This window comes from Chrysochloris asiatica, unplaced genomic scaffold (genome assembly GCF_000296735.1).
Source record: "Chrysochloris asiatica unplaced genomic scaffold, ChrAsi1.0 scaffold00041, whole genome shotgun sequence".
Taxonomy (NCBI): Eukaryota; Metazoa; Chordata; class Mammalia; order Afrosoricida; family Chrysochloridae; genus Chrysochloris; species Chrysochloris asiatica.
Genome location: NW_006408559.1, coordinates 441,321 through 469,269, shown reverse-complemented (window position 1 = coordinate 469,269; position 27,949 = coordinate 441,321). Strand labels below are relative to the sequence as shown.

The window sequence follows — 27,949 nt, the reverse complement described above, 5'->3', positions numbered from 1 at the left end:
GATTGACGTTGTCAAGGATTTTGTTTTGAGTCCACAATCAACACCCACGGAGGCAGGATTCAATAAATCAAACAAGGTATTGTATTGGGCAAACATGCTGCAAAAGACTTCTTGAAAGTGTTGAGTGAAGATGTCACTTTTTAATCCCCTCATATGCAGGCAAAAGCTGGACAATGAATAAGAAAGAAGAACTAATGCCTTTAAATTATGGTGTTGTGAAGAGTATTGAATATACTCCAAACTGCCAAAAGAGTGAACAAATTTGTTTTGGAAGAAGTACAGCCAGAATATTCCACAGAAGATGGCAGGACTTCACGTCATGTATTCAGACATGTTATTGAGGGGCTAGTCCTTGGAGACTGCTGCACAGGAACTTTTTAAAGTGTTGAAGAGCAAAGATGTCAGCTTGAGGACTAAGGTGCACCTGACCCAAGCCATGGTATTTTCAATAACCTCATATGGATGCGAAAGCTGGACAGTGAATAAGGAAGACCATAGAAGAATTGATGCCTTTGAGTTGTGGTGTTGGAGGAGAATACTAAAAGTGCCATGGACTGCCAAAAGAACCAATAGATCTGTTTTGGAAGAAGTGCAGCCAGAGTGCTCCTTGGAGGCCAAGATGGCTAAGCTTCATCTCTCATACTTTGGACATACTGTCCGGAGGGAACAGTCACTGGAGAAGGATGTCATGCTGGGTTAGGTGGAGGGTCAGAGAAAAAGAGGAAGACCCCCAACGAGATGGATTGGCCAGGTGGAATCATTGATGGACTCAGGTGTGGCAGTGGTAGTGAGGTTGGCCCAGGATCAGACATTGTTTGGTTCTGCTGTGCATGGGGTCGCTATGAGTCGGATCCGACTCGATGGCACCTGACAACAACAACAGTCCTTGGAGAAGGACATTGTGCATAGTATAATAGAGGTCAGTGAGAAAGAGAGAGACCCTCAACAAGATGAACTGATGCAAGGCAGCAACTATGGGCTCACACATAACAATTGTGAGAAAGGTGTAAGACAGGACATTGTTTTGTTCTGTCCTACACTGGGTCACTATGACATGGAACTGACTTGAAGGCATGTTAACAACATCATCATAATTTCCAAGAGCAGCATGAAAAACACAGACAGAAAACAAGCAGACATCGTGGAATGTAAACATTTCCAGTGGCTTCTGTCATTCTGGAAACATCTGGGCCAAGAGCAGGTGGAAAGAAAGTTGCTAGAATGCAATCTTTTTAACCGAAGCATCACTGGTCTGATAATGGAACAGTGGGCTCACAGATCTGGGGTTTCCCCAGAAAGTTTGGAGACAAGATTGCCAAACTGGGCATCATCATGGTTTTGGCCATAGAACAGGCACAGTGATCACATCAACTTTTTTTTAAAAAAAGACATGTTCTGCATGGGGTGAAAAAGTATCTTACATTGTTGACAGATGTGAAAAGCAATCTAGCAAAAACCTTCTCATGTTCAAAATACACACAGCCAGAGATACAAATGGGTGACTAGGTTGGCAATAGGTTACCCGTGAACGGAAAATGGAAGAGGTAAAATTCTTGCATTTTTCCTGTAAAATCTGAAATATAAATAAGATGTACACGCAATCCTGAAAACCAAAAACAAAACTCAATCATCTTGTGGCGCTTCACTGTTGGCCCTAGGGACACATTAGTCACCAAACGCATGATCCTCTCGCTACTCAAGTGGCACTGCAGGATAAGCATTGGACCACAACGTTGAACAGCAAGGTTGGCAGTTCAAACTCACCAGTCACTCCTCAGAAAATCTATACAGGGTCACTTTGAGTGGGAGCAGACTCGATGGCACTTAACAACTCAAGCTCACCAGTTTAATCCATTCACCCCAAATTAGAAGGAAGGACTCCTTGGTGGTCAGCAAATACACTGTTCCCTTGAATCTGTTCTCGCTAAGCTACGTATACTTAAACATCACCAGGACTAGGCTAGTTGCTGGGTCTTTTATTAGTAAAGCAGCTGAATAATTTATAAGGGTTGCATAGAGTCCATTAGACATGCCAGAGAAGTAATAACTGGCTTAGGACTTTGCTTACTCAGGGCAAAAGTTTAATTTGTCCACAAACGCCCGAGCTCATAAACCCATCCCATAGGTCTGACCTGCTCTCGCCTCCACAATCACATGTCCTAGCCATGTCTCGGCCTAGACATGCTCCTGTTGGTGTCATTGCTGGGGCCCAAATCCAAATCAGCTAAAAACTCACACACTTCAGCTTCCTCAAGAGGGCCACTACCACTTAAGTGCTACTTTTGGTCATCCCAAGAGAGAGGCAATGCTGCAGTCTTATTCCTAGCCATGAAGAGCACAGGGAGACAGGGTGTGCTGAGGGAAACGGGAAGCTCCTCTGCTATCTGGAGGAATGTTTGAAGGAAGCTCTTGGGAAGAATACATCAATGTCACGACAGGCATGGCATTCTAAGTGAGGGCATCTAGGGGTAGGATGAAGAGTATGTGCACTGTTATTTATTGGACAAGTTAGTTAACTTTCTAAGCTCCAGTTCTATAAAATGGAGACTGTAATGGTCCCTACATCAGAGAGTGATGTTTCTGAGGAGCAGCTGGTGAGCGAACTGCCCACCTGATGGTTCAAACCAACCATGCAGTTGAGTGCTTATCCTACAGAATTATATTAAGGATGAAATGGGTTTAAATCATTCCCATTTGTTATGGATTGAATTGTGTCCCCACAATTTGTCTGGAGTCCTGGTGTGGTGCTGTAGGTAGAATAAGCACCAGACAGCCAATCACAAGGTCAGCAGTTCAAATCCACCAGATGGTCCTTGAAAACACTATATAGCATCGCTATGAGCTGGAATCGACTCACCAGCCCTTACCAACAACTAAATATGTGTCAACTTGGCTGGGCTGATGCTCAGTGCCTTGGAATTACGTAAGGATGCAGCCATCCCTCACGATGCAACGTGGTGTGACTGGCCAATTAGTTCTAAGGGGATTATGATGAGCTCCCACCCTTTCCCTGGGTCACTGCCCTGGGATGAAGTTGGCATCTTTTCTCTTACAGGACAGAACAGTGAGTACCACTGAATGAGGAGAGCTGGGAGTGGACTGTGATCTGCGGACCCTGTGCTGGGGACCTCCACTCTGACTCAGGGGAAGCTTAATGCCAGGAAACAGGGACATCGACTCCAAGGGCTGCCAGCCCCACAGACATGAGGAGACAAGGGACTTTCCCAGGCTGTGACTCTTACACCCGTGAAGCAGCTGACAGGTACAAACTTCCAACCTTTCAGTTAGCACACGCGTACTTAACTGCTACACCACCAGGACTCCTGAGTTAAATCTGAATATATAACAAATAACCAGTTATCTCCAAAGAGTTAATTCGGACTCACAGACATCACATGTGTCCGAGTAGGACTATGCACCACAGGGTTTTCGGTGGCCATTTTCCCGCAGTTCTCCAGGTCTTTCTTCTGAGTTACCTCTCAGTGGAACTGAACCTGCTCCCTGCAGGCAAATGCATTAACCATTTTTATACTATGCAGGGACTCCGTATAATAAAGACTAAGTAAAAGCCATTATTAGAAACTGAGACCTGAAGAAAATTAATTGAACCCCCTCACTGCATTTGAAAATAAAAAAAGAAACCCCCACAAAGGCCCAAAGAGATTCTGTAACTTGTTCATGGCTACGTGGCTTGGGGGCAGATCTGAACCTTGCTCTAGGTCTCCTCGTAGACCCCAGCCTGGGGCTCCTGTGGAGGATTTCATGGTGGCTCGTGTCTGTTCTTTAGAACATTGGGGCAGTTTTATGTTCTGAATTTTAAAACAATCCAAGGTTTAGCCCAGAAACATCAGTGCTGATTCATTCAAGAATGATCGACCGCAGGACTTGGGGCTACTTCAGGCACTGCCACAGCAGGTTCAGGGGAGACAAGACAGACAAAGCGCCTGCATTCTGATGCCAGAGTCAATAAATACGTAAATAAAACAGGTGATTTCAGAAAGTGTAGGTGCTCCAGAGGGAATAAGAGAGAGCCGTGGCTGGGTTGGAATTGGAAACTTTTTAATTGAGGCCACTCATTCCGCTTCTTCTGAGTTTAATCGCTAGAAAGATGCCATTTCATACTGGTCTCAGCATAACATATAAGAATATGTATGGGTATTTGTGATAAAAAGAAATTATAAAGTGGCATCCCTTCACTCTAAATATTCACTCTTGGGCAATCCGATCAGAAGGAAATACACTAACCATTAATGAGTTGATCAGTATCAGTCGTTTCCGTCTTCCGTCTTACTCACCAGCCTTTCCAGTACACAAGGGAAGCTGAAGGCAAAAGGGCACTGGGGTAATGAAACCAGGGTGAAGTGCATTTCTCTACCCTCTCGACGTGGATTCTGTGCCCTTGGCATCTGTGCTATGTGCCACCAAATTCTTGGCCTAAGGGCTGGCTCAGGGGATCAAAGAGCTATTATGAAGGTCTCAGTTTAGGCCAAAGGAGGGAGGGCCTGGCGGTAGAGGCAGGCCACTCAGCCCTCCATTCAGCCGCCCTCCTCCACAACGGGACCATTGACCAGGGACCACAATAGAGGGTTGCAAAGAAAAGGCCGAAGGAAAGCATACAAACTCGGCCATTCATCACTAGGAGAGTGCCAATATCTGGGAACGGCAATCTCAATTTCTGCAAATCCTCCAACCTGCAACAGCTGCTAGTGACTCTGGTGGGCGGCTTTGCTGCTGACGCGAGGTTCCAATACCAAGCACTGGCCTGGAGCCAAGAAGACATTACTTAGGTTAGAGACCCGCTGGCTGCCGGAGAGCGGCACAATGGAGCCACAGCTTATAGAGCGGCTTACAAAGGGCTCCCGTGTATTTCAAAAAGCACTTCAGATAGCTGGGAAGAGAAGCTATCTGCACAAGCATTCAAGCAGTTTATTCCTAACCCACTTAATTCAAGGTTTCTGTCAGAAGCCAGTGACATAGTGGAGGTAGGCGCCCGAGTGCTGGGAGAGGGCGGGTGGCCTGGCAGCTGGGGGAAGGCAGGGAAGCCTTGCCCCCTCCTTGGGAGTGCCAGCCCAGCAGGGTGGCAGTGACTGGCAGCAATCAACCCTTCACCTGGATAACCAAGGTGAGGAAAATATGAAAGCGAGTCCCTGGGTTTCTTGGGCTCTTTAGTGAGCTGTTTGTCTCAGCCGCTTTCATCAGCCCGAATAAGTAGCATTTATAAGCGTTACTGAATGACATCTGAAGTGTCATTGAGATGCCTGCTGCCACACAACCCAAATGTACCTTTATCTCATGGTGCAGGGGAGGTAGACCCCCGCACCTCCTGCTTGGCCTTGCCACCACAACATCACCAGGGACCCCTCATCTCCTCCACGCTCAACAGCCTCGCATTATTAAGCACAACTTAGTTTCTAGAGGACAATGTTGGTGGGTAACAGGCAGAGAGACCAAAAGAAAGGAAAGACTAAAAGGAAAAGCCATGTTTGGAGGCCAAAACTCATGGAAGTCCAAGCATACAGGACGAAACACTGAGTGTGCCAAAAATGAAGAATATCTCCATGGAACAGATGAAACACACAGGTAGGCAATGATTTCTTATGAACTTCATCTTGCCCATCAAGTTTTCAAAGTGAAGATGAGGTAGGAAGTAGCCTTGGATTATTCTTAGACACTGGAGCAGCTGATCCCTTCCATGACTTTGTGTTGGGTTCTGAATTCTGAATCAGCAGAGCTTCCAGGTAAGAAATTATGACACGAATAGTAATACAGTCAAAGGAAGTAAACACATAATTAGGTACCAAATTGAGGCTGAATCTGGCACTGCTTAAGTGCTGCTATGTTGAAGGACCAGAGCTACCTACATCCCAGCACTCACTCTAATGAGTCAGAGCTCCAGTTTAGGGAAGAAGGAGGTCTGTGAGTGGAACACAGCAGTGTTGACTGTGAGGTCAGCCTCGCATGCAAAAGCTGGAGACCAGGCTCAGAATGCCATTACCATGCCGGGTCATTCCATCTTTCCTATTAAAAGTTCTGGTGACAACGCTGGTTATCGTCAAGTCAACTCTGACTCCATAAGGGAAGGAGATCTCTAGGTTTTTCTTCCAAGGTGCTTCTGGGTTGACTGAACTGCAAACGTTTTGGTTAGCAGCCGAACCTGTTAACTGTTTGCACGTCACCTGAACTTGGATCGCCAGCCTCAAAGGCTATTCCAGCAGCTAACTGACAGCATGAGGGTGGCATAGGGCCACAGGTACTGAGGAGAGGGAAATACAAATGGTTTCTCTTGACTGCAGAGTTTTTGCTTTCCTGCTCACAGTTCACTCTATGATTTCCAGGGTTAACTTCCCTGGATTTTGCATGCCATATTGCACGTGACAGACTTCACCAAGACAACCCAATGACAGGAAAGCAGGTTCTGCCTTTTGCCCTAATCTGCTTCCACAAACCAGCCAAGGAACAGGGCCAGCAAAGCGAGAAAAGCCTGAAGACTCCATACCCCCAGCTCCCTGATCCGTATGACTGAGCGCATCTGATGCACCACAGGACCGACTCACTTCCAGGCAAGCTCACCCTTAAGAAGCCCACCTCTAACCTGGTGTCACACCATCCAGTAGTTAATTACGTTCTGCGCTGCAGTGCAGTATCCACGTGCTATGCCAAAAACATGCTCTTTGAAGGCGAACCTGAGTTCCTTACTGCTCCCCTCGCCGTGCCAAGCAGCAACAGGTGGGAAGAAATAACCACTGATTAAATGACTTTAAAAAAGACCCAGGAGCCATGAGCATGTCTTCCCACCCAGCAAACTGCAGGAGAAAGTTCTCTCCTCCCCAACCAAGTGGCAGCCAACAAGGAGTACCACGTGAGGAGGGGAAGATGGCCACACTTACGGAGTCTATTTTGATAGGAAGGGTTAGTCTGTCGTTAGCATTTCCCAATCAGCAGCACTCACAAACAGATCTAAACTTGGAAATGAATTTCAAAAACACACACACACACACAAAAAAAATTCCTATCAGACAATGAGAATCAAGAGTAAAAAAGAAAACAGCAGTTTGCTGGAAGAGACTAAAATACCTCAGGGCCTTGAGGAGTTATTTCTGCATTCCCTGCACATACGACATCATTCATGAAGAAGGCAATGGTACAAATATAGCATAAATGTCGTCTGCTCTAGCTTGTAATTTAGAATGCAAATGCTAATGAGCACACTGGTAGATCAGTGGAGTTAATAACCGCATGCCTAGCACAGGGGCTGCATCCAAAACACACACAGAGAAGAGACAGACACCATGTTCCAATTTAAAAATAAAAACACCCAAATTAACCCTAGAAAAATCACTAGCAGATGCACCCCCTCACGAAAAGGAGGCACAGGGCAGGAAAACAGGAGCTTCTCCACCATTGCAGACTGACTGGTCCACTTAAACATCTTCCCACAGACAATGATGGCCAAGCATGGGGGTTACTGGGTTTCTTCAGGCATGCAACTGTCAAGTAAGTGTACAACAAGGGAAATCCAGAAGCCCAGAAAAGAAGGTCTCATTTATCTTAACACCAGCAAAAGGTCATCTAACTTTGGTTAAAAAAAAACCACCTAAACAAACCGAAGAGATCTGTTTTCATCTTGCTCCTGCAGAATGGCGGATGGGTTCAATCCGTCATCCTTTAACTTAGCTGAGCACTTTAACCACTGTGCCACCAGGGCTCCTTTCTCAAGGTCAACTGCTACCCACTACCACTGAGTAGATTCCCACTCAGGGTGACCTTACTGCTCACAGACGTTCCCAGACTGTAAATCGTTATGGGAATAAAGAGCCACATCTGACTCCTGAGGAGCCATCTTGAGGTTAGCAGCCCAATGCCTAACCCACAGAGTGCCAGAGCTCTTCAAGGTCAACAGGCGGGTATATTGAGGCTTGTTCCTCACTCTGGGCATGTGTGTTGGAGTAGAGCTCTGCTCCATAGGGGCTGCGAGGGCTGCTTTTTCAGAAGCACACTGCCAGGCTTTTCCTCTGTGGTGCATCGGAGAGGACTTGAACCTCCACTCATTTGCTGAGCAAATAGGAGTGTCAGTTTTATACAAAAGGTCAAGACACCACCCTCGGCAAATCCTGCCCACTGGCCTGAGGAAGCCATAGGAAAACGTTCTAGAAGGAATCTAAGGGGAGCATTAACCTGGAGGTTCGGAGAAGGGGGCACAGTGTTTTTTAATGATGATGAGCTATATTTCTTTTTAAAAACTGAGTCAAACCTTTGGGGAGGGGGTGCTGGGAGAGGTGGTTCCCATGGCAACAGGTTTCCATGCAGCGTGCACAGTTCACCCTGGGGCAGCCCATTACCAGATTTCAAAACCCTTACCTTTCACTTCAAATTATCAAACCATTTACATCTCTCCTGCATCCGTGCCCTACCGTTTTCTACTAGTAGGCCGGTCAAATGAGAGTCCCCCCTCCTACTCCCCCCACACAGGGCAGAGCAGGTGGGGCACAGCTCAGTCCCTGCCACCACCGCTTACCACCATGATGACTAAGTGGTTGATGGGGAATGCCAAGGGGTTGACAAGAGGGATCTGAACAATCCACACACAGCTTTGTTCTTCTGGGAAAGCCACAGGAATGGAACTGGAATGGAGGCATCTGGGCACAACCAAAGAGGCAGGTGCTGGTATTGGAGAGAAAAGGCATCCGATTCCATTTGCTTCCCTTCCTTTCCCTTTCCTCCTTGTGCAGCCTCGACAGGCCTCCCAGACTCACACTGACTTCTGGGTCAGAGGAGAGGAGAAGGGGCTGAAAAGAAGCTCTGGGGACAGCTGCCCGGCCTTAGCCTTCTGTGTCCACTGACTGATGCTTATTAGCTCTGCAGAGGACAGGCCTGAGGAAGAAGAGCTTATTCTAGCTAGATCCTTGCCTTGCCTGAAAGGCATAAATGAGGGAAAATTCTGTCCTTAGCTCATCTACATTAAAAACTCCAAATCAGTATGAGTGGAAAGTCTGAGTAGACAGTGTAAGGCAAAGGATTTGGATGCAGAGCTTCTCTGTGCTCATGTGGGACTCATCAGAGGCCTGGCCCTGACAGGGAAACCAACACCTTTCTGTTTTCAATAGCCAGAACCTGACTAAGGTGGTGAGGCTGCCGAACACCACGGAAGACAGGCTGCCCACCAGGACCTAGGTCCCAAGAGCCCTTGGACTTGCTAGCACAGACCTGCCCTCTGGGCCTTGCTGTCTCCCTCACCTCCAGAACACCAGCATCACACCAAGATGCTAAGCAGGCCTGGCTGATGGTAATAATTTACTAGGAAGCAGGAGCGCATGGATGTGTCTTCAAGTGTGTTAGCAGCAAGGTCTGTGACTGCTACTAAGCCACTCTGAGCAAATCTTACTTTTAGTGATGACTTCATTTAATATACTCTGTCTCAATCAAAGAAAGTACTTGGACTGGCGATTGAACAAATCAGACTGTCTTTTTTGATCCCTAAATACACCAGCCTATCCTAGAATGCAGCCCTTAGATTCCTATTATGAGTGAGCACAACCTGAATGAGATGGATGACCACAACGGCTACAGCAGTTGACACATGAAGCTAGTGTAGGACCAGGTGACATTTTTCTATTCTGTTATATACAAGGTGACCAGAGGTTGAAACAGACTTGACAGCACCTGGCCACAGCAGTCATCCTGAAGGAGGACAGGCACTTCTCAGTCTCCCTCCTCTGATCCCCCTGCAGTCTGTTGATATCTTTCCTAAAAGATGAGTCCTCTGATGGAATATCCCTGGGCCAAGCTACCTGCACTGGGCCATCATTCTGGGTCCTAGACTTCTGGGTTAGGAACCAGGAGTGTCTTGGCCTTTTAGAGAGATCCACAACACATACTGTTTTATAAAAGCTCTAAGTTGTTTGTATTTCTATGGTGCTTAAGGCATATTTTCCTTATCATATATATCTACTTGAAAATATATGTATTTATTTTTAAAATATATTTTTTTCACAACCACTCGATGGCAACATACATTCTTCAAACCATCTATTTCAGTACCCTGGACCACCAGGAGAACAAACAAACATGTGGAAGACGTGCAGTCAGAATGCTCCTGAGAAGCCAGGAAGGCGAGACTTTGTCTCTCATACTTCAGACTTAATATCAAGAGAAGCCAATCCTTGGAGAAGGACATCATGCTTGGTCAAATGGAGGGTCAGAGAAAAGAAGACCTCTCAACAAGATGGACTGAAGCAGAGGCAGCAACAACGGGCTCACAGCAACACTTGTGAGGATGGTGCAGGACTGGTGTTTCAATTCATTATGCACAGGGTTGCTGTGGGTCGGAACTGACTCAATGTCACCTAACAACAACACGCATTCTTCGCTTCAGTGGACATAACTGCTTTGCTGTATCATATGCTTTTCTATATTCTTAGCATAGCGCCTAGTAGATCTAAAAAACCTGTTAAATAACCATGCAACTGAATGACCCACAAGTACGATGAGGCTCATTCTGGGGATGATTCATGATCTGAAGCTGGGAGAAAATCAGGCTATAATCGTAAACTTGCCCTTTCAGCCACACGACCACAGGGGTGATGGTATGCCTGCAGGGACTGTGAGCTGAGGGCAGAGCACCGAGGGCTCGTGGGTGGCAGGGAAACTGGGAAGGAGACAGACAGCCCAGAGAGAAGCAGAGGGGAACATGATTGATGAATACAGCCATTTCTTTGAGCCAACTCTTCCTGAGAACTAATGATATAGGCAAGGTTGTTTGGCCTAGACGAATCACATCAGTCTGCCAAAAGAAAATGTTCCCTCCCAATCTTCTTGAGGCTCCAATGCCACCTCCCCTTCGGAAGTCTTTTCCACAATCAATTGTTCTTTCCCCTGCATTCTTGTGGAATGCTGCCTGTGTATTGGCTAGGCCTTACGTTGCTGCTCCTTGTTTGTTTTCCATAGAGTTGTCTCTGCTACGAAACTGAAAGCTAATCAAGAGCAGTATTGTCTGAAATGATGTACCACACACAAGCTCTGTCGAGGAGCGCCTTTCGTAGAGTGGGCTTGCAGAAATCTTGACCGCACTAAAAAACACTCTACCAAACTGTTTACCGGGTGAGTATTTTCCTACAAGTGATGCCCCGAAGCCTCCTGACATGGACAGAGTTCTTACATTTCATATGCGATTATGAAAGAGTGAAGAGCAAGGGCAGTCCTAGAAAAGTCTGGTTTCCAGTTATGGGGCCCAACTGAAAGCAAGTCGGCAGTGGAGACAGAATCAAACTGGGAAGTCCCAAGAGGGAGGATACCCCACTTTACAAATATCCATTAAGATGCAATTCAATTAAAGCATCTGAAAGGAATTCATAAGTATTAGCAGACCCTGTAATTGCTTAATTAAGTACAGAAGCCCAGCAAACACAACCACAATAGCAGCCTGATTCATTAGCACCTCTGTGATTGCCGAATGGGATTTCTCACTGAAACATGCATTGGCTTTAATTGTGTAATTTGGGGAGGCACTGGTAATCAATGGGGATCCACCATTCCTGGGGCCAGGAGATGAGGAAGATATTCCTGTTCACCTTCCCTCTGCCGTCCTCTCATTAGAAGTTTTTGGTTTACTGAAACATGCAGTTGGTATTCCTATTAGGATTGCCTGGAGAAGAAATGTTAAAGAGAAAGAAGGAAACGAAGCACTTTAGTCAAAGGCGTTCAAAGGGTGGGAAGATACAGCTAAACCTTTAGCCCGCCCATCATGCACACCCACCAACACTGATCAAGCCCCAGACACCTAGTACTTTTCTCATTACCTCCCCTGCCATAATGCAGCTCCAGAGGGGAGTTCTAATCAGAGAGAGGGGAAAACAGAAAACATGCCAAAGGGCAGGCAAAGCCAAGCCTCATTTTCTAGTGTCGATCCATCTGACTAGGTAACTGGTTGATTACAAGTCACCTGCTGCGATCCACATGGGAACCCCTGCCAGCCGGCTGCTCTGTTCTAGGGAGTTTGTACTTGAGTTTCACTCAAGGTGAATGACATCCATGGCTCCACCGCCTGCTGCCTCAGTCTGTTCTTCATCATGCAGTCAGCCACGCATCTTGCAGAACATGGGGATGCAAACAGGGTGACTCACCAGGCCGGGCAGGAGAAGACCCCACATCTATCAGTACAAGACTCTCTGCATTAAACTTCAAATACTTATTTCTCTTCTGATTTAGGAGAGAGCACTCGGTTTGCCCACCTGCCTTGATACTTACTATGCTTGGTGTGGCACTGTAAGATAAACACTGGACTGCTAACCACAAGGTTGGCAGTTCAAACCCACCATCCGCTCCTTGGAAACCCTGTATTGGGTCACTATGTGTCACGGAACCAACTCAACAGCACTTAACTACAACATGCTTAGCCAACAGAACAACTTCGTGAACTGTGCCCTCAGCAGGACCCTAATGTCCACGAGCTAAGAAGGCATTTCAAATCAAGGAAACTAAACATAAAGCTAAGGAGCCCTGGGGGCTGCTAGGAAGGTGGTCTGTTTGAGCCAACTAGCAGCTCCACAGGGAAGTGACCCTAGGGGTCAATACTACTGTCACGTGGGATTGCGATGTGCTAAAAAGGACTCGACAGCAACTAACAACCACAACAACATAAAGGAGACAGCAACAGGATAAGACATTCTCCGAGCCCACTGGTGCATCAAGATCCATGTGGACTGACGGTCAAGTGATCTGCAAATAGATGTCTCACTCTCCTGTTAGACTAGAGAGATAGTAAGGTGAAAGTAAACGGAAAGCAAAGACAGCGGGCAAACTGCTTTTGTTCTAATGGAAGGAAAGAAGGAGGCCGACTAAAGGCTGGATGAGGAAAAAGCATGCCTCTACACATACTTGGGGACTCTGGGGTCCCTGCTCACTCTGGACAAGAAGCAACTGTGATTGCCTCTAAAACGGAAGTAAGCATGCAGAGCAGGCGGCCACAGCAGCAGGCAGCAGGACCTTGAAGAGTCTCCGCTCTTATGGAGTAAGGTCACCTGCTCACCGACCAAACCCAAGCCAGGTGCTCAGAGGACTAAGGGGCGAGCACTTTCAGGAGGCACTGACCTGTTAGCTGCAGCCGACTTTCCCTGCCCCACCTGCTCTCCCATCTGACCAAGCAACCATTCCGCATACAGGGGTGCAGGAACCGTGAAAAAGGGGCCAGCTGGCTCAGGCCAAATGCCACTCCCTATCAAGCTGTGGGGCCGTCTGGCCAAAAGAGGCCACACAAAAATGGAAAGCGTCCACCCCACCTTGAAGTCCACAGGGCTCTCCAAAAGGCTGGGCTTAATGAGAGCAGTGTGAAAGGGACAATTATTCTGACTTTCCCTGTGAGGATCCCAGCTCCACTCCCTCCTTGCTACAAAGAGGGAGCAGTTCCGGCAGAATGCCTGTCTTCCATGGTGTGGCGAGCATTCCTCAGATATCTGCTAAGCTGTACCAAGAGGGTCAGTGTCCTGCTGGATAAAGCCACAATAGGTATATCTGGGGTTTGTCAACAATGGATATGTTAGGTGTTGTTATGTGCTGTGGAGTTGGTTCTGACTCATAGAGACTCTGTCAGGGTTTCCAAGGCTGTAATCTTTATGGGAGCAGAAAGCCTCATCTTTCTCCCGCGGAACAGCTGGTAGTTTCGAACTTCTGATCTTAAGGTTCACTGCCCAATTCGTAACCACTATTAGGTAGAGAACCCAAAAGATATATACATTTTACACAGGATTCAGGAAGTCCTGAAATTTTTCTTTAAATCTTTCAAACACAAAATGATCTAGAATGAACTAAATTACCAAGTACAGCTCTGTGAGTTTAGGGGGTGGTCCCAGAAAGGGGTTGCGGAAGGAAAATTGGAGAAAGGAAACCCAGGTACCTATAGTCAATTTCAGAGCTACCCTCTCCTCTTGGCTGAGTGGAGCCTAGTCATTAACAGGAAGGAAAGGTTTGCTGGGACAAACTCACAGCTTTGTAGCAGAAGCCACCCCCAGTGGGCAGTTTGATACTAGTTCTCTCCAGACAGACTAACAGCCATGGAAAGCCATGCACCTCTACATTTACCAGTGCCCGGAAACTAACTGCCCGCCCTTCAAGTCTATCCTGTTTGGATGAAAAATCCATCTCTTGGATTAATGAAGAAAAGCAAGAATTAGCGTAAAAACAAAATCAAACCCCATTGCTATTGAGTTCCTCCTGGTTCATAGCGATGCAACAGGGAAGTGGAAAACTACCCACAAGGGTTCTGAGACGGGAAATCATTAGGGGAGCACAAAGTCTCATTTTTCTCCTTAGTAGAAACTGGTGGGTTTGAACCCAACAATTAACTAAGGAGCCTTAAGGACCTTGTAGGTTAGCAGTAGGATGCTCATCCCAGTGCCACCAGAGCTCCTTAATCTGATTAATTTGTTGTCGTTATCAAGTGCTGTCGAGTCAGATTGACTCACAATGACCCTATACAGGGTTTTAAAACTTAAGAACCAAGTCTTAAAAAGATCTTCAGACTAGCCTTTACCCCAACCATGAGAAAGAGATTGACAGAAGGCTACCACTATGTAAGAGCAAAATGTTTGCGTGTCTTTTTGGACTTCTTGTCCCACTGGTCACAGTATGACATCAACACACGACACAAACTCTCTGTGTGACCTCACTTTTCCACGGAGCACTTCCTTCCAGGAACTAGCTTTAAGAGAAGGCTGTTTCCTCCGCATATATCCTAAGCCAGAGAGATACTGGGTGTCAATAGCTCCAGGTTTCTTCCAAATAGCAACCCTGTGTGTGTCTGTAACCGTGCTGCAGGATCAGCAACGGACTGCTAACCGCAATGTTGGTGATTCAAACCCACCAGCCACTCCTTGGAAATCCTGTAGAGGGGCACTATGAGTTGGACCAACTAGATGGCACCTAATAATAATACGCATGTAAAAGGAGCCCTGGTGGTGCAGTGGGTTATGTGTTGGGCTACTAACCTCAAGGTCAGCAGTTCAAATCTACCAGCCGCTCCATGGGTGAAAGATGAGGCTTTCTGTTCCCATAAAGACTTACAGCCTCGGTGTCTGTGACACACAACCACCACCAGCACCACCACGTGTATGTAAAATCCCAGGCTCTTAGAAGTACTATCTCCTGATTTTATTAACTCCCACTACTCTATCTCTTACGTGTGTGGTCCACTAAGTCCATTAAGTCACTCCTTTATGGAGCCCTGGTAACATGATGGTTCAGCGGATGGCTGTTAGCTAAAAAGGTTGATGGTTCGAACTCACCAATGACTCCTCTTCTCCTTGTGAGCAATGACTTGGCCATCTGCTCCTGTAAAGCTTACCGCTTAAACCCTACGGGACTGTTTTACTCTGCCTCACAGGGTCGCTATGAATTGCCTGGATGGCATACACTATCCATTCCATTTGGATTATTTCAAGATCCATGTGGAAAATCCATCCAAATTTACCACAGTAATACTCAGAAGTAAAACAGCTAATATTTACTGAGCATCCACACTAGTGTATCAGGCACTGTGATAAGCATTATATACTTATTATCTGTAATCTCAATATTCTTGGCAAGCCATGTGTCATTATGGCCAGTTCACAGCGGAGAGAATGAAATTCAAGGGAACTTTTCCAGGTCAAATACTAAGTCTGCCCATAATCCTACCAGACATGAGTCTCTAGTCAACTGGCTCTCCTGTTCTGATTCTGTCCTTGTTGATCATCCCTTCTCTGGCTTCACTGTACTCCTTAGCCTGGATGGCACCCACTGTTGGTGACTCAACAGCACCCTCACTCTTTGGGACCTGCTAGTCTTCTTCACAACTCTCAGCATAGATTCACCTCCCTAATCCCCACACATGAATGCCACAGTACTGAGAACACACAGACAAGGTTGGTAAATTATCCTGCAAGATTCACGATTTCTAATCTCAATAGGCTCTTCAACCAGTTTCAGGACAGGTCCTATATCCCCTGTCCCTTGGCATCTTTTCCAACCCTGCTGTCACTTTTATGAAACCACCAATCTTCACAGTAAAAACCACAGTCATTTAGTCAAAGGCATGGCGTCTGTAACCTACCTTCGCTTTCAGATTTGTAGTTGGTCTCAAATCTCCCCTCTAGAGATGCCCACCACCCACTGCATCCATTCAGTCTCCCCTCTGGGCCACTGTTGTATTAATTACCCCTTATATCCTCTCTTAGCGCCTTTTTAGAATTCAAGTCAGTGCTTCTCATTTCTTTACTCATAGTTCCTAGAATTATTTTCTCACTCCATCTTTTTTATATCTTTATTTGCCAAGAAGATTTTGTCAAGCTTTATATTCTATAATTGGTATTATGACAATAATAGGTATATTGAATGTCTTCTCTAACTGCGCATGTCACTGTCTGCTCCTATCTCAAATAAGAATTACAGATATAAAAACACTAAAGATGCTGACATCCTTGGAATGTTACCTTGACCCTTAAGTTTTCACTCTTCTGCTCTCCTTTCCCATTCTCAGCTAGGTTTCTGTGACGAGTCACCATTGACCATTCTGTTTCTCAATTCCCACATTTCCTCCTCAATCACCTGTAATCTGTCTTCACCTGACTAACTTAGATGCAACTTCACAGACAGGTCAGCTGTGACTTAGTAACTGATTAATAGTATGCAGCCATTTCAGAGTTTTTATCGACTTGATCTTTTACATAAAACCTGACATTGCAGACTCCTTGAAGTTCCTTCCTTCTTTGGCTTCCAGAAGAGAATCCCGTGTTTCTACTTCTCATCCTTTGACAAGGTTTTCTCTTCTTGTTGTGTGCCAATGAGTTGATTCCGACTCACAGCAACCCTGTATAGGGTTTCTGAGGAGCGGCTGGTGAGTTTGAACCACCAACCTTGCAATTCAAATTGACCTTGAGGTCGAGTGCTTATTCTCTGGCGCCACACCAGGGCTCCGTGTCTTCTCTATTCCTATGTAACTCCTTAAGGCCACACTTCAAAGTCTGGTGTTTTCCATTCCAAGGTGTGCATTCATTTCTACTAAGCCTGTCCTCCAAGTACTGAAATGGTACTAAATACCGCCTGTATGCTCTTGACTCCCCAACCAGAGATTTTGCCCCAACTGTCTAACTGAATGCGATCTCTGATATTCTTACCTGTATAGTCCATGAATATCTTCAATATTACATGTCCAAAGCCAAACCAATTACTGAGCCCTAAAACTTTCTCTTACTTTAGTACTGAAGGTGGGAGAAGATACTGATAGGACATCATGATTCAGCTGTGGATGTCAGCAGAGTTCATTCTAATCAACTCTAATGGACAGAGTTCATTCAAGTAAAAATTGGAACCCACTAGCCTGGGTTTAAAAGGAACCATCTCAGAAGCAGCGGTGGGTATCTGACTACCATCAAGAAGGCAGAGCCATGAGTGGAGTGTATCCTGTGGACCCTGAGGCCCCTGTGCAATGAACCCGCTCACCCCAAGGACAGAGACCTGTGACATTGAAGGAGGGGCAGAGGAAGAGCAGCAGCAGAACCAAGAGCCAGAGCACGAGCCGTGACTTCCCAGCCCACAGAGCAGGTAAAGCTGACTGACTGACTCTGGGTATGAAATTAGTAGAGTGCAGTGCCTGCAGGCATTGAAGTGGGGAAGCTAGGGTTGCTGAGTGCCTTCAGGTGGAGCGGTGTGTATTCTATGGGCATTACATAGCAGCTGACTGGAACAACTGGGCCCTAAGTAATTATAGAAAGATCTGGCTAGAGAATCACTAGGTCTTTGTTAAGGGAAGGAAACAAGTATTTACTGACCATCTAGTTTATGGCAGGCTTATCTCATTAAACTCACAAGCATCCTGAGAGGCAAGAAACCATCTCCAGGTAACTGACGTAAAAAACAAGACTAGAAGAGGGTACACAGCATCTTGAAAGCTGTCTGCTTTTTGTCTTAGAACCAGGTTTTCAACCCAGGTCTGCTTTCTCTTAAGAGTCTTCAATGTGTTGTACCCTTGCCAGGTTTCTAAAGAAACTGAAAAATGCATAATATAACAGAGCATGTAGCATGGCAGGAGACGAATGTAAAGGCTTATATTTTTATCATGAAGTTGCCTCTGTGTAATCTATCTTCCAGAATGTAAGTTAACTCAGTGAATGCCGTCTGAATTGCTAAGCTTCGAACAATGCCATACACACAGAGAAACTGTGGCTGCGGAGTCTAGGGGATCAGACTGTTTGTGTCTAAGCAAGGGAAAAAAGGACAAGGTTCAGTAGGAAACCTCATGGAGCCTGCTCCATTCAAGGAGTTTTGAGTTTAGAAACCAGAATGTCAATGTTTCCTTTTCCCTAGAGATCTCTGGCCAAATTTCCCTGAAAGAATCTTACTGTTGAGCTTTTCGTACCTCCAAGATAAAGTTCCTCATTGCCAAAGGAAACTTTTGTTTTTCAGGTGTAAAGCAGAGGATGAGCCTCCAACTCTTAAACAGCAAGAATTCACAGCTAAGAAACTTCTTCAGTGCAGAAATCCGAAGAGCAAGGCGCAAACGGCTCCGTGGAAGGACCCTGGCACACACCGCTACCTCTCAGGTGACCACAAGCTGTATTTGCACAAAAGAAAGGGTAGCCTCCCTTCCTACAACTGCCTTCCCTTCGATTCCTCCCCCAAGCCTGCAAGACTGGGCAGTGATCATGACCCCTTTAGCCGTGTGCCAGAACCTTCCTGAGAATGGACAATGGCCAAGCAAGAGCAGCAAGCGACCTCCTTACTTCACATAACCCAATGCATTTAGTCAGGGCCTTATCCGGAGAAGTAACTAGCTATGCCTTTTAGGAAAAAGAGGCAGCAAGCCTGGCTCCCGTTTCTCTTTCCCCATAGTGAAATCTATTCAAGAATTCAATAAGAGAGCCACAAAAAAGGCAATGTGCCTCGGGAAGACACCACGGAATGTGTCCTTTGTGAGTGAGTGACTGTGTGCACAGGCCTTGGGGTGGTGAAGTGAAATGACAGCTTTCTCTCAAAGACCAACTCTCTCTGCAAGGCACTGACTGTAAATAAATAACTTGATTATTTGCCAGCAGAGAAGAAATGAAGCGATCTGTTCCCTGAATGCATAAATGTAGAATTGCTTCAAGAGCACAGCTCAGATGCAGTCTTGCTGGCCTGTGAATCATGAGGCAACTAGAAAAGATAGAATAAGAGAGATGTGCATTCAGTGAGCAAAGGAAGGAAGGCTGGCCCGAGTGCACCAACCTTAGTGCCGCGGAGAAGCACTGTAGGGGCAGGAGCCGTGGAGGTAACGCACAGACACGCACGTCTATCTTAACGACACTGGAGAGAAGTGAGAGACAAATGGCACTGCCAGAGGAGCTTTGAGCGCTGGGTGTCTCCATTCTTCAAGGTCTGCCTGTGACAGGGGTGTCTTCAAGGCCTAGATGACAGAACTGTCTGTCCATCTCTAGTGGGCAATGCCAAGAAGTTTACCATTTTTCTATGTCAGTAGCTCTCTTCACTCAAGCTGTATGGGGCTACAATCTGCACTTTAAGATACTTTCCTCCGATGTTCTGAGGAAGTGAGGAACCTATAGTAACAGGGGCTCAAATCATGAAATCCTGAGTTCATATCCCAACTAGAGATGAAAGAACCTAAATGGGTTCTAGATACTACCCAATCACATGGCAAAGGAGACCATATGAACCCTGAGAAGACTCTTCAGAGTAACACGTAACACAGAAGACTGACTTACCTGCAAGCAGGAAGGTGATAAGGCAAGTTTCCTTTGGCAAATAGAGTTTGAGACGAGAACCACTGAAGACATACTCTACCACAGCTTCAGAGCGGCCTGCCCGCTGGAGAAAGGGCAGGAACTGCTTGGCTTTTTGGGTATCCTGTGGAAGGAAAACAAGAAGAATCACTAGAAAAGTACCGAAACCTAAGCTCACACTCAGAGTTCACTGTTTCACAGGCTTGAGGGGGAAAGCCTTGCTTTCCTGGTGCTCCCATATAGCAAGTCCTGCTCTGTGTGCCTTTCTGGGAGGGGTGGTACCTGAGGCATACCATTCCCACTGCCATCCGGGGCACTCAGAACAGCAGGGTGTACCCCAGGTAGACAAATACCACACCACATCAGTACAAACAGTTATTAAATAAGAAACAAAACAAAAACCCATTGAGAGAGAGTTGATTCCAACACATAACGGTCCTACAGGACAAGGGTGGAACTGCCCCACAAAGGTTTCCTAAAGGGCTTTCATAAAGGCTGCAAATCTGTATGAATGCAGACTACCACACCCTTCTCCCACTGAGTGACCAGTGGGTTTGGATGGTTGACCTTTGGTTAGCAGCTGAGCGCACTCCTTTGTTGTTATGGTTAGGTACCATCGAGGTGGTACCAACTCATAGCGACCCTATATACAACAGAACAAAACACTGTCCGGTCCTGGGCCAACCTCACAATTGTTGTCACACTTGAGCCCACTGATGCTGCCACTTTGCCAATCCATCTTGCAGGGGGTCTTACTCTTTTTCTCTGACGCTCCACCTTACCAAACATGATATCCTTTTCCAGCAACTGGTCCCTCCTGACAATGTCTGAAGTATGAGAGACGAAGGTTGGCCATCCCGGCCTCCATGGAGCACACTGGCTGCACTTCTTGCAACATAGATCTATTTGTTCTTTTGGCAGCCCATGACACTTTCAATATTCTCCTCCAACACCATAACTCAAATGCATCAATTCTTCTACAGTCTTCCTTATTCACTGTCCAGCTTTTGCATGCATATGAGGTTAATGAAAATATCATGGTCAGTTACACCCTAGTCCTCAAACTGACATCTTTGCTCTTCAACACAAAAAAGTTCTTGTGACTGGCTTACATGCTTTCAAGAGGGAACCTACATCTAGAGGGCACAGGGGAAGGTAGAATCACCACTGAGAGGTATCCAATCTGTCTGGACAGGGCTGATGAAAGGAGATAGGGATAAGACTCTTATGGTACAATACTGAAGAATTGCTCTCAGGACTGACTGTGAGGGTTGGAAACGTAAAGGTAGACGTTTTGTAGCAAAAGGAGGGAAGTGGTTGACTTTGCAACCCAGGAACAGAGATCCCTGGGACCACCGAGGAAGAAGAACATTGTGTGGGACCCTATCCAGAGAAGCAATGATGCAAGAGATGGAGACAGAGATGATGACCTGGAGAGATGGAGCAACTGGGGACTCTAGACCCAGAGAGGGAGAGGGGCTGTGTGCTGGCAGTCGGGGTGGGGGTGGGGGCGGCAGGCTTGCAGGGGGATGCATGGACGGGATTGTAACTGTGGCAATGAAATGATATACGATAGAATGAATGTAAAGCTAATGTTCTCCCATGTAAACTATCACATAATTCACAATAAAAACTTTAAAAGGAAAAAAAAAAAAAAAAGGTCTTGTGCAGTAGATTTGCCTAATGCATTAGGTCTTGTGCAGTAGGTTTGCCTAATGCAATAGTACATCATCTGATTTCTTGACTGCTGCTTCCATGAGTGTTGTTAATTTATCCAAGAAGAATGTAGTCCTTGACAATTTCAATCTTTTCTCCTTTGATAAGAATGTCGTTTATTGGTCCAGTGGTGAGGATTTTTGTTTTCTTTACATTGAGATGTAATCCATACCAAAGGCTGTGCTCTTTGATCTTCATCAGTACATGTTTTAAGTCCTCTTCACTTTGAGCAAGCAAGGTTGTATCATCTGCATATCGCAGGTTGTTAATAAGTCTTCCTCCAATCCTGATGCCATGTTTTTCTTCATAGAACACAGCTTCTCGGATTATTTGCTCAGCATACAGATTTCATCCTCACTGGCTTTAGTGGTTGGTGTGTAAATTTGAATAATAGTGGTATTAACTGGGCTTCCCTGTAGGTGCATGGATATTATCCTATCACAGACAGCGCTGTACCTCATGATTGATCTGGATATGTTCTTTTTGACGATGAATGCAATACCATTCCTCTTCAATTTGTCATTCCTGGCATAGTAAACCATGTGGTCATCAGATTCAAAATGGCCAATACCAGTCCATTTCAGCTCACTAATGTCTAAGATATTGATATTTAGGCATTCCATTTCATTTTTGACAATTTCTAATTTTGCTAGATTCATACTTCGTACATTCCATGTTCCGATTATTAATGAATGTTTCCAGCTGTTTCTCTTCATTTTGAGTTGTTCCCCATCAGCAAATGAAGGTCCCATGGGCTTTTCTCCCACAGGCTTTACTCCAATCTCTTTATCATGGTCAACTCTACTTTGAGGAGGCAACTCTTCCCCAGTCGCATTTTGAGTGCCTTCCAACCTGAGGGGCTCATTTTCCGGCACTATATCTGACTGTTTCTCTGCTATTCATAAGGTTTCTATGACTACATACTCGGAAGCAGTTCGTCACTCCTTCTTCCTAGTCTGTCTTCGTCTGGAAGCTCATCTGGAACCTGTCCACCATGGGTGACCCTGCTGGTATTTAAAATACCTGTGGCATAGCTTTTAGAATCACAGCAACTCACAAGCCACCAAAGTACGACAGACTGACAGATGAGTGGTGGAGTGCAATCCTATGACTCCTCAAATAATTATAGAAACCATAAAAATACACAAAACAGCAAAGCACTTTCTAAACTTTTCTCACGCATCAACACAAAGCCTAGGCATTGTCCTTTCAAGATACCACATGGTGGACATTTCCAGTGTCAGAGCTCTCCACTAGAGGAGCTAAGTTTTCGAGTCCTTTCAGCCTCTCAGGCCCATTAAATAGACGACAGAGTAAGCAGACCTCCAAATAATAACATCACGTATGGGGGCAAGAGTGGATGGGCTTCCAGCCAACAGAACCGTCAACTCCCTCTCAAGACAGCAAGTTCTGCACACTTCCCAGACTCCCAGGGCACAGGCTACATTCCACCAGGCTCTTCCTCCCCAGCAGATCTTCTCCTAGCAACCAGGCTATTGTATCTGAATTAATGCACATTAGATAATGAAAATTTAACAAGCCATCAAGTATTTGAGAGTTTCCACAGCAGCCAAAGGGGCTCCTCATTCAGAAGCAGTGAGGTAAGCTGGGATGAAAACAGTATTTATAGTAATGAGATTCATCCTTCCCTTCAAACAGCTTCTCAGAGGAAGGAGAGACAGTCATCCATTCTCAGTGCCTCTAATGGCACACAGGTAAAAGGTAAGGTAACAATGAGCTTTAGTGGGCTGGAAACGCCCCCAATGCACACTTAAAGGACACTCATTCTACTATATACATATACGGTAGGAAGTGTCTCGCTGGCAGCTGGCTGAAGTCCAGAACAGTCAAGCAAGACAAATGCTCTTTGGGAAAGAAAGCTCTACCTGATTAAAATCCTTTTGCCATACTAGTCTAAATCTGGGCCATTATTCATGAACCGAGTCAGTAAGTCAACAACAATTATCAAATTGATTATTACAAATCATGAGGCAACTTAATGTTTATGAAGAGAAGGACTTTTTTGGCCTTTTCCCTCAGGACTAGAGTTAATTCTTATTTTTCAGAAATAAGATTTCTGCCATCAGTGTCTTTTTAGATGTATTTATATGGGGGGACAAAAAGGTGCTTATAGGAGTAACGACAGCACATGAACACATGAACAAACACACAGGTATGCCTTTAACACAAATACGAGCTAGAAGTCTTTACTACGACAGAAAGATGCATCATACAGAATAGATCAACTTGCTGCTGCAGAATCTTGCCTTTGCTGGCTACATGTTTATTTTATCAGGACAGATACTCGAACTGAGAATGAAGGAAAAGCAAAGAAACTGTATTGTTATCCATGTGATGAAATCAACACATGTTCTTGAGTCTTCCTAAGCTTCAACCGACAGCTCAACAGCCCTATTCCTGAAAAGATGTATGGCAGGCAGCAGTGAGAAGAGGACATGGCATTTATCATGGCAAAGATGAGAGCTGAAAGTCAGCAATGACAACTGAAGGCAGGAGAGCCAATCCTAAAAGCTGTCCAGCACTGGCCATATTTACTTCGGAGGAAAAGTTACATGACTCAACATGGAGCTCCTAGCTTCTTCTTCTTTTTTTTTTTTTTAAATAAAAACCTTTTTATTGTGAATTGAGTGAAGGTGTACAAACAAGATCATTTGTTTTACATTCAACAAGTCCTTTACTTTGTTTCAGCTCAATGATTGCAATCCCGTCCCTGCAACAACATTGTATTCCATCCACCTTCCCATCGCTTCTCAATTGTTTCCTTAGGAAAATGTTGCCCTTTTGATTTTGAATGACTAGCCATTCCATGATGAACGTCCCTTACTAGTATAGTCCACCTCCATATACCTATCGACTGCTTGGGTGAAGACTGGGCCATGAGGAGAGTTCCTTTCCACACCTGAGGGGTGGTCGGGGGTCATAATCTCAGGTTCTTCCAGTTACACCTTTGTGACCAGTAAACATGGTCTTTTTTATTTTAATTTGAGTTGTGTTCCACATTTTCTCTCTTTCTCTGGGACCCTCAAATGTGGTCCCATCCAGAGCAGTTGGTAGTGGTACCCAGGCACCATCACATTGTCTGGTCTCGGAGTTGTAGGGACTTATGTCTGCCATGTGCCATTAGTCCATCCTAGCTTCTGTTGAGGCAAGTGTTGGGATGAAATGCTATGCTTGCTAGGGAAGAGAAGGCAGTGACATTCATGCTGACAGGACTTAGGAATGGGAAGTTCTTATAAAGTCAATTATACGGAAACAGCTCTTTTGGACCACAGTCAGAGTTGCACAATGGTGTCTGTCTTCTTTTGTTAGCTCACATACCACCCCAGTGCTTCTTTTGCTTGGCATGCTCCTTTTCGATACAATAATTCTCGAATATTTGTTATAGTGCTCCAAAGAAAGGACAAGTAAGGCAGATTGCCAAGTTCCCTTGGGTGACAGGGCTGTAGCTATAAATCATTCCCTGTTAATTTAGCATGGTATTGTGGCTCTGGTAGTGTAGTGGTTACGAGCTGGGTTGCTAATTTCAAAGTCAGCAGTTTGAAACTATCAGCAGTTCCGTGGGAGAAAGATGAGGCTTTCTGCTCACATAAAGCTTTACAGCCTCGGAAACCATGTATAGGGTCACTGTGAGTCGGAACCAACTCCACAGCACATAGCAACACCACCAATGAGTCCTGGTATGGCAATGCAGGTTTATGTGCTGGACTGCAAAATCGGCTTGAACCACAAGGTGGGCAGATCAAGCTCACTAGTTGCTCCTTGGAAACCCTATAGAGGGTCGCTATGAGTCGGAACCGACTTAACAACAATTATTTATCTTAGGAATTCTGACTGTATTACTATCAAATAGATGTCATGTTGTTCAAGTATAAAAACATGCTTCAGTTTCTTACACTCATTTCTAAGGTTCTGGTAAAAGGTTATGTAAGAGAAAACTTGACTACGAAAAGAAATAAAGTGGAGAAGTGTTTAGACTCTCCCCTAGTGGCACTGTGGAATAAGTGTTGGGCTGATACCTGCAAGGTCAGCAGTTCAAACCCATGAGTCACTCCACAGGAGAAAGATGAGGCTGTCTACTCCCATAGATTTCTCAGAAACCCTAGATAGAGGGCTGCCATGAGTCAGAATCTACTCAATGACAGTTGAGTTTTATTTTTCAAGGGATTGAAAGGAGCTCTGGTGGCACCGTGGTGACACTAACCGAAAGGTCAGCAGTTCAGACCCACCTGTAGGGTTGATGTGAGTCATTATCAACTCAATGGCTGTTGACTTTGGGTTTAAAAGTCTGAGGATGGCAAGTAGATCGTGTTGATTTTGTTGTTAGGTGCTGTTGAGTCGATTTTGACTCTTAGCAACACCAAGTGATAGAAGTGAACTGTCCCCTAGGGTTTCTTGGTTTCAACCTTTATGGGAAGCAGATGGCCACGTCTTTCTCCCATGGGATCACTGGGTGGGTTTCCAGCTGCTAGCCTTTAGATTGTCTGAAGACTGCATAACCGTTTGTGCCACTAGGAAATTTTAAGGATGTCATTGAATGACATTTTAAACTCGCCTCCAATAATCCTGAAGCAGGGTCTACTGAGAGATTTAGTGAAATTAAATGTTTCTTTAGGACTTTGTAATTACAACATATATTTTTAAGAATAAAGAGCAAAGGTCTCAGACTTAGAGATTACAACACTAGGATGTGTGACACAGAAAGCTTCATTTCACAGACTGACATGAAACATCAAACCTTTCTGCCCATCCTCAGTTTGTCTATGTATGCTGTGGCTAATTTACATGAGGCCCAGGAATATATTTCCCATAGTTTTCAGGTGCTACCTTGATGTTAGGCTTTGAGAATCCAAATAGATAAATGAGCTGTGGTTTTTGATGATCTCTACCAATATTGCCTTCAATTGGAATAAACAAACAAGAAGTCTTTTTCATTGCACAGGTAGTTTTCACACTGCCTAGGCTCCCGAACAAACCATGCTGTTGTTAAGTACCATCCAGACGGTTCCAACTCATAGTGACCCAGTAATGGGTTTCCGAAGAGTGGCTGGTGAGTTTGAACCGCCAACCTTATGGATCAAACTGACAGTTGAATAGGTTCTAACTCATAGCAATGCTATGTACGTGTGGTGTGGTGAATTATTTAATGTCTCTTCTAGCCATGTGCTGTTGTTGGTGGTGTTAAGTGTTGCAGAGTTGGTTCCCACTCATAGTGACCCTTTATAAGGTTTCCAAGGAGTAGTTGGTAGATTTGAATCGCCAACCTTGAGGTTAGCAGTCCAGTGCTTATCCTGCAGCACCACACCAAAACTTCTTTCTAGCCATAGTCACTGTAAACTTCAATTAAATTTTTTTTTTTTTTCTTTCTGATGAGCCTGGTTAAGAGAAAGTGGGGGATGGGTTATCTGATCAGTTGTAAGTAACTGTAAACAAGGTTAATTGTGAAAATTTAGGATACTACCATTGATGCTGCCTTCGTGCCAATACATCTCATTGGGAGGTTTCCTCTTTTTCTCCAACCCTCCACTTTACCAAACATGATGTCCTTCTCTAGTGACTGGTACCTCCTGACAATATGTCCCAAGTATAAAAGATGAAGTATGGCCATCCTGGCTTTCAAGGAGCACTCTGGCTGTATTTCTTCCAACACTGATCTACTATTTGTTCTTTTGGCAGCCCATGGCACTTTCAATATTCTCCTCCAACACCATAACTCAAATGCATCAAGTCTTCTATGGGATTCCTTATTCACTGCCCAACTTTCACATGCATATGAGGTTATTGAAAATACCATGGCTTGGGCCAGGCTCACCTTAGTCCCCAAGATGACATCTTTGCTCTTCAACACTTTAAAAAGGTCTTGTGTAGCAGATTTGCCCAATGCAATACGTCATTTAATTTCTTGACTGTTGCTTCTGTGAGTGTTGATGACTGATAGAAGCAAAATGAAGTCACTGACAACTTCTTTACTCCATTTAGAGATGTTATTATTTATTGGTTCAGTGGTGAGGATTTTTGGTTTCTTTACAATAAAGTGCAACCTATACTGAAGGCTGTGGTTGTTGATCATCATCAATGAGTATTTTATGTCCTCTTGGCTTTCAGCAAGCAAGGTTGTATCATCTGCACATTGCAGATTGTTAATGAGCCTTCCTCCAATCCTGATGCCATGTTTTTCTTCATATAATTCAGCTTCTCTAAACATTTTCTCAGCATACAGATTGAATAAGTATGGTGAAAGAATAGATTTTTCTATTTGGTTCTGTTAGAACAACTGTCTTGGTCTATGGACAGATTCCTCGTGAGCACAACTAAGTGTTGTGGAATACTCATAATTCACAATGTTGTCCATAGCTTGTCATGATCCACACAATCAAACGATTTTTGCATAGTCAATAAAGCACAAGTAAACATCTTCCTGGTATTCTCTGCTTTCAGCCAAGATCCATCAGACATCATCAATGATACCC

The 27,949-nt window shown here is 45.1% G+C and overlaps 1 protein-coding gene across 1 annotated transcript in view; it reads right to left on the bottom strand.

The window, feature by feature from the left end:
* The window catches only part of SND1 (staphylococcal nuclease and tudor domain containing 1), a 550,040-nt gene that overhangs the window by 138,006 nt on the left and 384,085 nt on the right, over nt 1-27,949 (bottom strand). The window contains exon 15 of the mRNA XM_006861100.1: nt 19,728-19,869. Coding sequence (XP_006861162.1) covers nt 19,728-19,869 — 142 coding nt within the window. The remainder of the gene's footprint in view (nt 1-19,727; nt 19,870-27,949) is intronic.